Genomic DNA, 15,736 nt, shown 5'->3' on the forward strand with positions numbered 1-15,736 from the left:
TTAACTCCTAACCCTCTACCCTCTTCTGTTTTTCTTAATAACCCTCTTTAATCTTCTTATAAGTTTTTTCCCAGTAAGACCTGAAATGTTGACTCCACTCATTAAACCATAAAGCTCCTCCTTTTTAAAATCGGAGTTTAGTTCAAAATATGGTCACTAGATGTGTGCGTTTTATAAATTAGAAGTAAAATACACAGCATTATATTACAAATATTAATAAATTCTTTTTATAGATTAATCTAAATTTTAGTAACTGGAATTTTTAGCTAGACATTTTCATTTGAATCAAATATTTGTATAATAGCCAATCTCATAGCACTATCAAGATTCATCTGTATTTGAATCTTTATTTATATCATTAATGATTTTTACAGGTACATCTCTTTGTACTTGATCTTTGAAGCTTTATTAAGCTAATAATAACATAAAAAAATAATAGTGTTCTCATGAAAGGATAAATACTGAAAAGAATTTAACTTTAATAGCATATATCTTACTCGAATTTATAAATCTGTAGATACACATTCAACAGTTTTTAGTTTTCATATTTTCAATCTTTTTCTAAATCATATTTTGCTCCATATTCCTTATGTAGATTTTAATTTATTTTTACCCACACGGGGTTGCACTCTACCTACATCCTAGTAGCCCCTCATCTAACTTAAATTGACCTAACCTAACCTATCACGTTGTCCTTTTTATGAAATGGTTGAAAATTCTCAATTACCCTATATATCATACTAGCGGCTACGCCCCTAGAAGCCTCTAGGGGCACTTAAAGTAGAAGGGGGAAAAGTCGACCTCATTCCTTTTTAAATTTGAGTTTCAAAAGATTAAAAAAAAAATTTTGGGGGGGAGGGGGGTGAAGACACCCTCCCCAAAAATAGTTAAAAACCTTCCCAGGACCTATAAGAAGCTTCACTGTAAAGGAGAACAATATCGGTTCAGCGGTTAGCGAGATCCTTCGGGACAGACAAAAAACGCTTACTACTTTATATAATAGGATTATACAATCATCCCTTTTTTGTGTAGATTCCCTTTGCTGATGAGCATCCTTTTGTCTCTCTGTCAGTCTTCAAAAGACCTAAAAATTTGATTGTCTACTTTCAAAAAAAATTTGTATGAACCTAAACATCTGTTTGATAAATCATTTTTATCGTTTTAATCATAATTTTTTCTTGATCTATCCATCAATTTAATAATCTATTTTTTAGTTTGTTGCCCCCCATCACGCTGTCGGTGACTGTACCTCCAGATGCCGTGGTTCAGCTAAGAAACCAGGTAATAAATCTTCCCCCCAAAATATCGTGGGTACCCCCAAAATACCTTGGGTATTCCTCCCATCACTATGTCAGTAACTGTACCTCCAGATGCCGTGGTTCGACTTAGAAACCAGGTAAATAAAACACCACAAAGAATATGATATATATCACTCATTTATTGCAAACTATCAATGGAATAGTAACAATAACTTTTGGGACTCAGTAATAATTTAAATGATTCTGCAAAACAATTCATTCGTTTTTGTATAGATTGTTCATATAATTATATATGTGTTTTTTATATTAAAGCTTTTTTTAAATTTATGGAAGGGAAAGGTAAGGTAAGAAACCCCCAACATATGGAGTATCCAATTTTTATAGGTATAGATTTAGACATTTAAAATGAACCATTCTATCAACAATTATCTTTCCTGTTTTTTGGGGAAAACATCTATGATCCTGTAACTAACAATAAATACAGGGAAGGAGGGGACATTGGACTGTAAATTATATAGGAACCCAAAGTTTTATAACCAAATCATCTTATACATAACAGCGAAAACGTTGGGTACTTTTATTGAACTATTATTGGTTGATTCCATACTTGTATTATCCTAACTTCCAACCAATAATTTAATCTTCTAAAGGGTTAATTATGTTTGTAATCATTGGGAATATTATCAATTTTTCGTCCCTTGTTTTATCCCATAAGATCCCTGTATAATTATGAATAGACACACACACACAGACACACAAACATACACACATACAAACATACACACACATAAACCTTGAGAAGAAATAATAATTTTCCTATTTAGTGCACACACAAAATATTACATTTGTACACCAGGGAGGGAGGGAGGGGAAAATTGGAATGTACACTATATTGGTACCCAAAGTTTTAAAACCCTGTTATCTTATTTGTTCGCTGTACTTTGGGAACCTTTAATAATTAGTTATTTCTAAACTAATAATTGCTAAACTTTTCAAAAATTAATCTTTATCTACAAGAGGGCTAATTTTGTTTATCATAATTTGGGATCTACGTTAATTTATCGTCTATTGTCTTATCCCTTAAATCCCTGATTAGTACGTACATGCTAACAAATACAAAAAATAAAAGATAAAGATATTGGCTTAGACAGTGTCTTTACAATACCCAAGGAATACAAAGAAATAGCTAGATTAATTTTTCAAGAAACTTCATACAAAAGCTAATTATCCTTTCATGTGAAGAAGTACAAATTCCATAAAAAAAAATGAAAGTATATTTTTTTTCGTTTACTTTCATAGAAATCTATTAAAATAAAAAAAGAGTGATTGGTATTGAGAACTAATTAAAACCATTGTTTTGAAGGTTCTTGAGACCATAGATCCGAGAAAAAAGTAAAATATTGGAGGTAAATCAAAATGTTTTACTTCTGTTTTAAAAAGAATAAAAAAAGAGTAAAATGTTAATCCAACAGTTAGGGAGTTGAATCCATTTTTATAGAAGCAGAAATATAATCTATGATTATGGTTTGGACCCTCTAAAACTGTAATCTACCCTTCCACTTTCCCCTCTCTTGGTGAAGATATCTTCAACGCCGATACGATTTTTGAAATATAAGATTCCACTTTTGTCTCTCTTGTTGAAGATATCTTCACCAAGAGAGGCAAAAGTGGAATCTTAAATTTCAAAAATCGTATCGGCGTTGAAGATATCTTCACCAAGAGAGGGGAAAGTGGAATCTTACATTTCAAAAATCGTATCAGCGTTGAAGATATCTTCACCAAGAGAGGGGAAAGTAGAATCTTACATTTCAAAAATCGTATCGGCGTTGAAGATATCTTCACCAAGAGAGGGGAAAGTGGAAAGGTAGATTACAGTTTTAGAGGGTCCAAACCATAATCATAGATTATATTTCTGCTTCTATAAAAATGGATTCAACTCCCTAACTGTCCAAAGGTCTAGAAAAATTCTATATTTATATGTTGTGTATCTATATTTTGAATACTATTGATTTATTGATTGATTAGCTATAATTTCAAGATGGTCAAAAATTGAATATTGACCCCTTTTATTATGGAAAGCTCTTTAATTCTAGTTTCCAAAGATATATCTATATTTTATATGTTATAATTGTTTTAGGAGCAAGATGCGCAAAGTTGGAATATTGATTCTATTAATACTGCTACTAATCAAGAACTTATTGATGATGAAGATTTAGGTAAGATTTTCATAATAATTCTTAAAAGAAGTTTCTTAAAAAGTACAGCATTTGAAATATCAAAATAAAGTTTCCCATCATTCTAAGTTTGTGCCTAAAATTTAAAAGACAATTTGCTTTGGTCCGATTTTCACAATTTGTGGGCAATAGTACAAAAATTAAATGGAAGTCTACCTACTAGCTAAAGGTAAAAGGACAGTTAGTTTTTATGTTACTTTGTTGTATTTTTTTTTGTAGCTTCATTAATAATCAGGGAGGGAGGGGACATTAGGCTGTTTATTTCACTTTTCCCTAAAGTTTTATAGTAACATTTTCCTATTCCATTTAACAACTTTGGGAACATTGATTGAATTTTGATGGGTTAGTTGAGTGTAAAAACGATTCAACGTCTAATTGTAATCTGCAGTATGAGTAATTTTGGTTAACATCATTGGGGAAGTACATCAATTTATCGGCCATTGTCTTATCCCCCTAGATCCTTGGCTAATTGTTTACTGATTATGATAAATTTTAGATGATCTGTTGGATGACAGTCCGGAGCTTTCACCATTTGTTCCAACCTCTCCTGGGGAATTAATACTAGCTTTCACATTATCTATTCCCTCCTTGCTCTTCTTAATCTATCTATCTATTGTCTGTTACAGGTAATCTTTAATTATAGTTTAGCTACTCTATAGTTAGTGTATGTTCGTTAGTCCCTCAGTAAATATTTAACTAATTGTTGTCAATTCAAAGGAGGGTTGGGACATTAGACTGTATATTATACTAGTCTCCAAAAGTTTCATAAACATGTTTTCTCATTCTTTGAATTAAAAACTTTGGAGACTTGTATTAAACTGTTCAAATCATCAGTGCCCAAACTTTTCCACCAGTCAAGATATTATTTATTTTGAACTATTTAAGGTTTGTATGTACCAAAAACTATGCAGAATGGAGGTCAGGAAGATTGGACTCCAAGCATGGACATTATACTCAAATTGTTCAGGTTAGGTTTGAAGTTTTTAGTTCTTGATAAATTCACTGCAGTGAAAAAGTTCTTCTTCATAATTAGTTATTTGAAATTTTTTTGGTGAACATGGCACCCTCTTCAGTCTTGTACAGTTTAGCTGGATAACAATTAACTTGTGAGTAAACATTTGTATTGTTCATAATAAGAAATATTTCCTTTCCATTTTTCTAATAAAAGGAAACTATACACTGAAATTCAGGTTACAAACTGTCGCTTTATATCTAGATGTTGTTAAATTGGCAATTTCTCACAAATTGCATTGTTTAGCAATGAAAACGCCACCGACCTCCATACTTTTTAAATAAATTGAAAATTTGTGGGTTGATAGAATGCATAGGAAAGAAACTACTCCCTCACTCCTTATATTTCATTCATATTTTTTTAAGTAGGCGGTTTTCAGTGCGCGATAAGTACTTTGAAGGAAAGCATCTTTATATTATATTAATAAAATATTTTTTATTTAGGAAGGAGTACCGATATCATTAGATGCTCATAGCCAAGAAATTGAACATCTACTGACAGATGGACATATCCTTCTTTCCCATTGCATTGGTGGCAAAATATGTGTTTGGGATTCTTTGACTGGAGAATGTATAAGCACTTTGAGGTAAGTTTTGTCCTTTTGTGATTGGGGAATTTTGTCAATGTTCACAGTTAAGAAATTGAACATTTACTAAAAGATGGACATATCATATTCTATTATCTCATTGTATTGGTGGCAAAATTTGTGTTTGGGATTCTTTGACTGGAGAATGTATAAGCACTTTGAGGTAAGTTTTGTCCTATTAATAACAAATTGATATAATGGTTCTTGTAAAATTTAAGTAAACTAGGTATTTGAAAGTCTAATTGAAATTATTATTCTGTACACTTGGGTTACTAGTTCATGAGTTCAAATAATTTAATTTATATTTTCTCGTCTATTGCATAATATTCTTTAAATTTTCCTTTAATTTCAGAAATAACGCCTCAACAGAAATAGAACAACCAGGAATAGTTGGTGATGGACAGGAGGAGAGTGGTGAACATGAAATACAAGAACATGATCATTCAAAACAACAACCACTACTAAATGATAAAGTTTTCAATTTCACATCGTCTTCCAGTAGTGGTTTGAGCATGGGATGGGAGGATGGGTTGAGAGCTAGGTTGCCGTCAAGATTTAAGTTTAGGTAAATATGGTTTATTTTGTCCCTAAAAGTCGCTTGAACTTACAATAATAAGAATATTTCATTATTTTTATACTTGTTACAAACTGTTTATGTTGTAATTTATCCATCTTTCTATCTAACAATCCATCTATCTATATATCATGTATTAAAAAGAGTTTGAATCTATCAGATGCCTACCAAAAGTTCAATAAAATCTCTATTCAATCCATCCATCTAACTATCCATCTAAATATCTTTCTATCTATCTAGGACCAAAAAGAGTTTGAATCTATCAGATGCCTACCAAAAGTTCAATGAAAACTTCAAGAGAAAGACAAAGAATTCTCCAACTAATTTGGTAAATTTTATAATATTCTCCATTGCAAGTGATAGAGATATTCCCAGGGATCTAAAGGGATAGGACAATGGCCGATAAATTGATGTACATCCCCAATTATGATACACAAAATTACCCCTTTGTAGATTACATTTAGTGGTTGAAACGTTTAATTTAATAAACCAATCAAAATTCAATTAAAGACCCCAAAATAGCAAAGCCAACAAATATAAAAGCGTTAAAAACTTGGGGACTAATGTAACAAACAACCGAATGTCCCCTCCCTCCATGGATATCTTTTCGAGTGGCAAAGATAATCATTATTGTTAAAAAATTTTGTCAGGGATCGTAAGGGATAAGACAATGGCCGATTAATTGCTGTACATGCCCAATGATGATACACTAAATTTCCTTTCGTAGGTTACACCTAGAGGTTGAACGTTTGTAATATTAACCATTAAATCAACCAATAAAAATTCAAGTCCCCAAAGTTGCTAAGCCAACAAATATAAAACTTTGGGGACTAACGAAATTAATAGCCGAATGTCCCCTCCCTCCCGGGAGATATTCACTCTTTCTATGCTTTTATCTTTTCCAAGTGTTAAAGATAATCATTATTGTTACAAAATGGATTGTTCTGCAAGTTAGTCAGGGATCTAAAGGGATAAGACATTGAGTGATAAATTGGTATAGATCTTCATTATTGGTATTAAAGTTTGTTGTAATCTTTATTGTTCAAAATGTGTATTGTTAATACTTGAACCTACCGTCTTTTACAATTTCAGTAACGCGATTTTAGTAGGTAATTAGTCCTTTTTTTCACAAAATGTCGTTTTTGATCTTCATAAAGATTGTCTCATGCCGAGTCCTAGTGCTTGAAAGTTTGAAGGACAGTTAGAATTAGGACTGAAAGAATTATTTTGATATAATATCTTTTGTTGTAAATAGAAAGATTATGATTGGAAATAATATTGGTATTAGATAGATAGATAATTAGAAAGAAATTAGGGAGACATTGGACTGTAAAAAATACTGGTACCTAAAGTTTTATGAATATTCTCTCTTATTCGTTGGTTTTTAAAGTTTTCTTTGGTTTTGTCCAAAATTTTCAACCAACAATGATTTGTTTATCAAAATTCAGGGCATATATAAATTATTCGTCTATTGTCTTATTCCTTAAGAACATACGGACGACAGACCTAAGTCTATACACTTGGTAGCTGCGCTACTAAAATAGATAAAAGGATGAATATTTAATAGTTATTCATCGCATCGTACTATAGACAGGATATTAAAATAAAAGAATATAAGATTTGGTTATAGTCTAGGGCCTCGAGGTCCAGGATAACAAATCTATAGACAGCTTTCCGCGGATAATAAAATAAAGAATACAAGATTTGGTTATAGCCTAGGGGCTGGAGGCCCAGTATAACAAAACTGGTATTTATTTCATGATTTTTATTTCAATATTTGTGAAAAAGTGGGGAATAGTCCTTTTCGTGACATCGCTTCTTATGGGGCGATTTGTCGTATTTTTAAAATGGCTTTTTATAGGTTATTTTAGGTTAGGTTAGGTTATATTGGGTTAGGTGATTGCCCCACAGGGTTAGGTTATTGGCCCCGCAGGGTTAGAGCCCCCCGCAGGGGCTAGAAATAGGAGAAAATCTACTGTGAAAAATACGACAAATCGCCCCATAAGAAGCGATGTCACGAAAAGGACTATACCCAAAAAGTGTCTGTAATACGATTTCAGTATGACTAAGAACCGTTCCTAATCAATCAGATATTAATCGGTTTTAAAGCCGTACTGGAAAATTATTTTTTTTATTTAGAAGTCACCAGTAAAAGAATCAGTTTGGAGCTTGGATTTATCAGATGGATTAGTTGTACTGGCTTGTAATACTGGCAGAATAGAGGTATCTATCTATCTATATGTATAAATATCCATCTGTTCATCTATCTATCCATCTGTCTGTTTGTCCATCAGTTTGTAGCTTGGATTTAGCAGATGGGTTAGTTGTTCTGGCTTGTAATACTGGAAGAATAGAGGTATCTATCTATCTATCTATTTGTCTATCTATCTATCCATTTGTTTGTCTATCTGTATATCTGTTTGTCCATCAGTTTAGAGCTTGGATTTAGCGGATGGGTTAGTTGTACTGGCTTGTAATACTGGCAGAATAGAGGTATCTATCTATCTATCTGTCTGTCTATCTATCAATCTATCTGTCCATCTATCTATCTGTCTGTCCTATCAGTTTAGAGCTTGGATTTAGCAGACGGGTTAGTTGTACTAGCTTGTAATACTGGAAGAATAAAGGTATCTATCTATCCATCTATATGTCTGTCTATCTGTATGTCTATCTAACTGTCTGTTTGTCTAAAAGTTTGTAGCTTTAATTTAGTAGATGGGTTAGTTGTACTGACTTGTAATACTGTAAGAATAGAGGGATCTATCTATCTATCTGTATATGTCCATCTATCTTTCCATCTTTCTCTCTATCTATCTGTCTGTTTCTCTATCAGTTTGGAGCTTTGATTCATTAGATGGGTTAGTTGTTCTGGCTTGTAATACTAGAAGAATAAAGGTATCTATCTATCCATCTGTCTGTCCATCTATTTATGTGTTTGTCTATCGACCTATCCATCTATTTATCCATCTATCTGTTTGTCTCACTATCTATTTTTTTATTTAAAACTGTAGCATTGATATGTATTTTATAATAAAAATGTGATTTTACTGGTTGCTATCAAATATAAATGTCTTTAAAGACTTATTTTAATGTGTTCTTTTTTTAAGTGTTGGAATCCAATGACAGGGGAATTATGTTGTTCCTATCAAGATGGAAGGAGGGTTCCTATTAATATCATAAGGTAGGAGAGGTAGATAGATAGACAGTCAGACAAAACCATAACTTCTTTGAGGAGCTATCCTTAGCAACATGAAAAAAATCTAGAAAGATATCTAACTATCTATCTATCTATACTAGGCTTGTGAGAAATCGAATCATATCCAGAAAGATGTATGTATAAAGATAACTAACTATCTATCTATACTAGGGTTGTGAGAAACCGAATCATATCCACCTATCTCGAAAGATACCTAACTATCTATCTATGCTAGGCTTGTGAGAAACCGAATCATATCCACAAAACTATCTATCTATTTAACTACAAAGATATCTAACTATCTATGTATAAAGATATCTAACTATCTATCTATCTACACTAGGCTTGTGAGAAACCGAATCATATCCATAAAACTATCTATCCACCTATCTAGAAAGATATCTAACTAACTATCTATCTATGCTATGCTTATGAGAAACCGAATCATATCCACAAAACTATCTATCTATTTATCTACAAAGATATCTAACTAACTATGTATAAAGATATCTAACCAACTATCTATCTATGGTAGGCTTGTGAGAAACCGAATCATATCCACAAAACTATCTATCTATTTATCTACAAAGATATCTAACTAACTATGTATAAAGATATCTAACTAACTATCTATCTATGGTAGGCTTGTGAGAAACCGAATCATATCAATAAAACTGGATGGCCACATTGATTTCTTGGACCTGGTCTTCCCTAATTCTGTGCCAGGTTATTTACTATGTGTGTGTGTGTGTGTGTGTTTGTGTGCGTGTGGGTTGATGGGTGTTTGTGTGTGTGTTTGTATATAGGGTTGTGTGTGTGAGTGGGTGTGTGTGCGTGTGTGTAGATAAAAAATTTTGGTTGAAATGTTTGGAAACTTATATTAATGAACCAACCAATCAAAATTTAATAAACCTTTTTGAACCAATAATAAGATAAAATTTTGGATACTAGTGTAATTTACAGTCCAATGTCACCTTCCTCCCTGGATTTTTCAATTCTATTTCAGGTTGTTTAATTCATTATTTATTGCCACTTTAATAATGGACAAAGGGATTTGTCAATGGTAAAAAAAACCTGAATTGATGTCCTAATTCAAATTTATGTCGGGGACATTTGACTAAATTACATAGGTACCCAACCTTTTATAATTACGTTTTTTATTCGTTAGCTTATAACTTTTGGTACTCATATTGAATTTTGATTGGTTGGTTCCAAACTAATAGTGTCTAATTTTTTCACAAATCTTTGAAAAATGTAATTGGACATCAATATATCGTCCATTTTCTTATCCCTTAAAATCTCTTAATAATTTTACTAATATTACTATCAGCAAAATACGTTTTTTTTCTGGGTCAATATGAGTATAAAATATTGCAACTGCAAGATTTCAAAAGCAATATAACAAGGATGACAACATCCACAAAAGCATAGAGAATCAATTCAGACAATAGTAAAAATTAATTAAATTAATATTCACTGAAGTCCCCAAAGTTGTTAAGCCAACGAATACGAAAACGTTATTATAAAACTTTGGAGACTACTGTAAAAACAGCCCATTATCCCCTTTCTCAAAAATGAAATAGCTTTTAACACTTAGCATGCTGTATGAAATGGACGTACTGACTTTCTGAAAGTGATTATAGAGTTACTACTTTTTTGAAATTATACTTCATTATGCAAAGGTTTGAAATCCATAGAGCAATTCAGACACACTACTAATATATAAAAAACCTTGTGTTTTAGAATCAAGTTTGGGAAGGAGTCGAACCTTCTCCATAGATAGTATGGATTCTGATAGCATTCTTAGCTATACTGATAGATTTCAAATTTCTTGGAGACATACTGTTAAGGTATAGATAGATAGAGAGACAAATAAGACAGGGGCGTCGTAGCTCAGTGGTAACGCACTGAGTTACGGTGATGAGAGTTCGAGTTCAAGTCCCTATGTGGCAACTCGAATTTCTCAGTCGTTATACATTCACGCAGCTTCCCCTGGTTGTGTAAGAAGGGAGATTATTGAGTGGTTTGGATACTTAATAGTCAAGTACATAACATCTGTACAACCCTTATCCCAAGCTCCTCTGCGGAGAGTGTCATTCATTACGGTGACTTAATTTGGGACACCTGCCATACTCGGCGAGGGTGAGGTAATAACGAGTAGCTCCCTTGAGACAGCGGGTCAAGTCATAATGTACTTGAGCGTGGAGCTTGAGCTGGCCCTAGTGGCTATACAAAAGTGTCTCGTCCTTCTCCATGACTTCTTAGATCCAAACACTAAGAAACAATGGCTACACACACACACACACACACACACACACACACACACACACACACACACACACACACACACACACACACACACAAACACACACACACACACACACACACACACACACACACACACACACACACACACACACAGACAAATAAGCCTTATAGATTGAATTCGAATTTCTTGGAGACATATGGTTAAGGTATAGATAGATAGACAGATTTCATTCTTAGCTTTACAAATAGACACAAATTTTTTGAGACTTACTGTTAAGGTAAAGAGACCCCTACATGAACATAGTAACGACAGACAAAAAGACAGATAAACAGATCGATAGATGTAAAGATTCATTTTAATTTATTGAATACTTTAACGGACAGGGTATAAATATAGATGTATAGGTAAGATACAGACAACAGACTTATATATTGATAGAAAGAGAGATTGATAGATAGACAAATTTGCGGAGAGAATAAAGAGACCAGTAGGTTGAGGGTAAATTCCATAAGGTGTGAGTTCTAAGGGTTAAAAACAGTAGTAGAACGATAATATTCTCTAAATATGTGTATTCTTTATTGAATAGAACTATAAACAAAAAAATTAAGTTAACAATACCTGAAAATTGTTTTTAAAAACCTGAAATTTTCACCGAACGCTTTGCTAATGTCAAAGTGACAAAAAAATTTAACATATAATACATAGAATTACTATGGACAATCAAATAATGTTTAAAAATTAATATCTTTGAAATAATTGGCATTATTTGTCATTTTTAAAACTCTTTCCAATAATTTTTTTATAATTGTCCATTTTGTTATTATTGTCAGTTTGACATTAGCGAAGCATTCGATAATCTTTTTCGAGTTTTTTTTAACAATTTTTTTAACTTAAAATAAGGAATACACATATTTAGTGAATATTATCGTTCTACTCCTGTTTTTAGGCATTAAAACTAACACTTTTACGGAATTTACCCGCAACCTACTGGTCTTTTTATTTACTTTATTTTTCTTAAATTGAAGGGCTAAATGGTAAATGGTATATTTGCTTATTTGCTAAGTATATTAGATTGATCTTCATTTTGTGAAGATTCCCTTGACCAATCACTTTGTCCGTCCGTCTGTTTGTCTGATCTTTAATCATAATTTGTTTAGGCGCATGCTCAATGTATAACCTGCGTGGCTGTTCAAGGTTCCAGGCTTATTACAGGTAATTTTGTTAATCGTAATTGGGTTTCCGCACAGTACAATAGGTTAATAATATTCACAAAAGAAACTCATAAAATATTTGTCAGAGGACCAAATAATCTCTTTCTATGTGATATGTTTATCCCTTAAGATTCCTGTATACTGATTGATTGATTAGCCATAGTTTCTTAGGGTCTGGGCCTAGGTAGTCATGGAGTAGGCTGAGACACTTTTGTCTAGTCACTAGGGCTATCAAGCTCCACGTTCAAGCACATTATGACTTGACCCGCTGTCTCATGAGAGCTACTCATTATTACCTTACCCTCACCGAGTATGGCAGGTGTTCCTAATTAAGTCACCGTATTGAATGACGATCTCCACAGAGGAGCTTGGGATAAGGGTAGTACTGATATTATGTACGGGACTATTAAGCATTCAAACTTACTCAATAATCCTCTTCTAACACAACCAGGGGAAGTTGCGTGATTATTATTGCAAATGAGAAATTCGAGTCAATACACGGAGAATTGAACTCGAACTCTCAGCACCGAAGTTCAGTGTGTTACCACTGAGCCACGGCGCCCCTTTTCCTGGATACTAAAATCTTATGGTAAAAGAAAAGATTTTTAAAAATTTTTTCAGAAAACCACAACAGATTGGTGTAAATAACAGACAGACGGACAAAGTTAGTTATAGAATAGTTTCAATGTCCAGGGAAATGACGTCACGAAAGTTTATTAAGATCTCAAACTAGATATAAATGTAGAATAATAAATTACCTAACACTTCATTAATATCAAGGAAAACGTTTCATTTCCTCTCTGGGACAATTCTCCCTTAATTATGAGTTTGAAAACTTGTAAAGAACCTAAGATGTTTGTTAAACATAAAATAGAGCTTATAGATTAATTGTCTTCAGTTTAATCAATCAATTATGATGTATGAATAGTTACATGTTTATTGTGACTTTTTATTTTAACACAAGCTTTGAAAAGTCATATCCCATTTGGACTTTTTGTAGTTGTAGTTCTTATCATCTATCCTAAAAAAACGAAAAGTACAATCCGATTCTTCCCAGATATCTGAAGGAGAGGGACATTGGGCTGTTCATTACATTAGTCCTCTTATTCGTTGGCTTAACAACTTTGGGGACTTATATTCAATTTTGTTTGGTTGATTCATTAAGTTGAATGTCCATAGGTTTCAACCAATTCTTGTAATCTACATAAGGGGTAATTTTGTGTATCATCATTGGGGATGTACATCAATTAATCTACTATTGTCTTATCTCTTTAGATCTAAAGTCTTTTTTTTTATATTTTATATCACCTCCCTGGGTTCTTTCATAGTTTCCAAACCAGAGTTCCATTAAAAGGTGCTTTGTAAATAAAAGTTAGTTTAGTGAGCAAATCCAAATGATGGTACTAATTTATAATATAGCCGTGAAAAGTTAGTTCACCCCCTAAAATGCATACATTATAAATGGATAAACTCAAATTAAGCTTTGATAAACATAATACAACCAAAGATAAGAGTTCTATGTAAAATAAAGGTGTTTAGATTTGGTACCTAGTTTTATTAAGACTTTCACTAACTAAGCAATCTCAAACTGAATAGTTAATTTGGTATTAAGTATTAAGAAATTTGTGATTTTACCCTTGCTTTAAATTTGCAGTTCTAATGTTTTTTTTCTCTTTTCTATACATGGATAAATGTACAAGAACGGATAAAAAAATCAATTATAGTATTTTTGCAAGGTCTCCTGTTTGTAACTTCTAAGCACTTCTAAGTTGATTGCTTTAATCAAAACCTTTTCTGACAACTGATTCCCCCCCCCTCCCTCCAGCATTATTTTTAATTTTTGAGAAAAAAACTTAGCCCCTGCGGGAGGCTCTAACTCTGAGTGACTTCTAGCCTTTGCCCAACCTAATATAAGCGATAAAAGTACAAAATATTCTTTTGTGGACAAGATGAAATGAAGAAAATTGTCAAAAATTTTTTTTTAATAAAAATAGAATTGAGCAAATGTTGAGACTCACCATACAAACATATTAACAAAGTTGTATTGGGAAACTTTTACCAAACAACTTTCTGGCCCCGTCATTTATCTTGATACAACATGACACACACACAATCACACATTCAACCACACATAATTACACACAAATACACAGAAAAATTCAAATTTTAAATTAGATACATATCAAATTAAATAAAAGTTCACATATAATGACACAGACACCCTAACACTAACTATCATATACCCAACTACACATAATTACACACAAATACAAAGAAAAAATATAAATTCAAACACAGGCAATCAAAATTACACATAAATACACATAAAATTAAATAAAAATTAGAACACAGACACCCCAAGACTCAACAAACATAACTACACACAAACACACAGTAAAAATATAATTTTAAACACAGACAATCAAAATTACACATATATGCCATAAACACAATTATTAACACTTACTAAATGTTAAAGAACTAAAGGGAAAAGACAATGGCCAATAAAATAATTTATATCTCTAATGATGATACACAAAATTATCCCTTCTCTAGATTACAATTAGTGGTTGAATGGTTTGGACACTCAACTTATTAAACCTACCTATAAAAAAAATCAATAAAAGTCTCCTAAGTTATAAAGCCAAAGAATAAGAAAACATTATTATAAAATATTAGGACTCTTGTAATAAACAGCCCAATGTCCACTTCCTCCCTGCACAATGATAAAGCAAAAAACAATAAAATTGGATTAAAAATAAAGCAAAACTGCTTTCAAACATATACACATGAAATGTTTTATATATGTGCATAAAGAATTAACAATAACAAACATAGACAAGTACCTTAAATTTAAGTTCTTCCAGACATAAATACAATTCATGAAACTATCCTTTTCCAAATAAATGTACAGACACACACACACATAGAAAACCCAGATTAATAGAAATTATACATTTAATCTGTGGATAATTAATCACATTACAAAATTAATGGATTTTCCTCTGCAACTTTTGCAACTCTATAGAGAAAGAGACAGATATGTCACATAAAAATGAATAGAATAATAAAAAGTTTAACAAACAACTAAGTAAAATTATAACTCAATGGTGTTTTGAAACATTTTAATTCCTTTTCTCCTATGTGATTACAATAACTTTTTTTTTGTTTTTAATAAAAAGGAAATAAAAACTTGCTCAAATTTTCCAGGAATAGAAGGGTAACCTCACTTACCTTTAATTACAGAAAACTATGCTTTTTTGCAAGTTCTTTTGGTAAATGGACATTGGACAGACATAAAGACAGTAAAAGATTGTACTGCTTTCATATAATGACATTTTAAAAAAGGATTTTTACATTATGATTTGTTTATTTGTTATAAAGTGAACAGTTTT

General features: G+C 32.0%; 1 protein-coding gene across 5 annotated transcripts in view; it reads left to right on the forward strand.

Annotated features, from left to right (window-relative positions):
- The window catches only part of SCAP (SREBP cleavage activating protein), a 58,746-nt gene that overhangs the window by 25,178 nt on the left and 17,832 nt on the right, over nt 1–15,736 (forward strand). For 4 of the 5 annotated variants that reach the window (XR_013879533.1, XR_013879534.1, XR_013879535.1 and 1 more), the window contains exons 25-36: nt 1,215–1,281; nt 3,397–3,475; nt 3,990–4,119; nt 4,379–4,460; nt 4,949–5,091; nt 5,444–5,656; nt 5,906–5,993; nt 7,805–7,888; nt 8,773–8,846; nt 9,505–9,587; nt 10,605–10,711; nt 12,288–12,342. Coding sequence is in view for 2 of the 5 variants with exons in the window: in XM_080160384.1 (XP_080016510.1) it covers nt 1,215–1,281; nt 3,397–3,475; nt 3,990–4,119; nt 4,379–4,460; nt 4,949–5,091; nt 5,444–5,656; nt 5,906–5,993; nt 7,805–7,888; nt 8,773–8,846; nt 9,505–9,587; nt 10,605–10,711; nt 12,288–12,342 (1,205 nt within the window). In the remaining 3 variants the exon portion in view is untranslated. Of the gene's footprint in view, nt 1–1,214; nt 1,282–3,396; nt 3,476–3,989; nt 4,120–4,378; nt 4,461–4,948; nt 5,092–5,180; nt 5,255–5,443; nt 5,657–5,905; nt 5,994–7,804; nt 7,889–8,772; nt 8,847–9,504; nt 9,588–10,604; nt 10,712–12,287; nt 12,343–15,736 lie in introns of all 5 variants that reach the window. The other variant, XM_080160385.1, reaches the window with a different exon arrangement.

Source organism: Acartia tonsa, chromosome 5 (genome assembly GCF_053477335.1).
Source record: "Acartia tonsa isolate MP-2025a chromosome 5, ASM5347733v1, whole genome shotgun sequence".
Classification (NCBI taxonomy): domain Eukaryota; kingdom Metazoa; phylum Arthropoda; class Copepoda; order Calanoida; family Acartiidae; genus Acartia; species Acartia tonsa.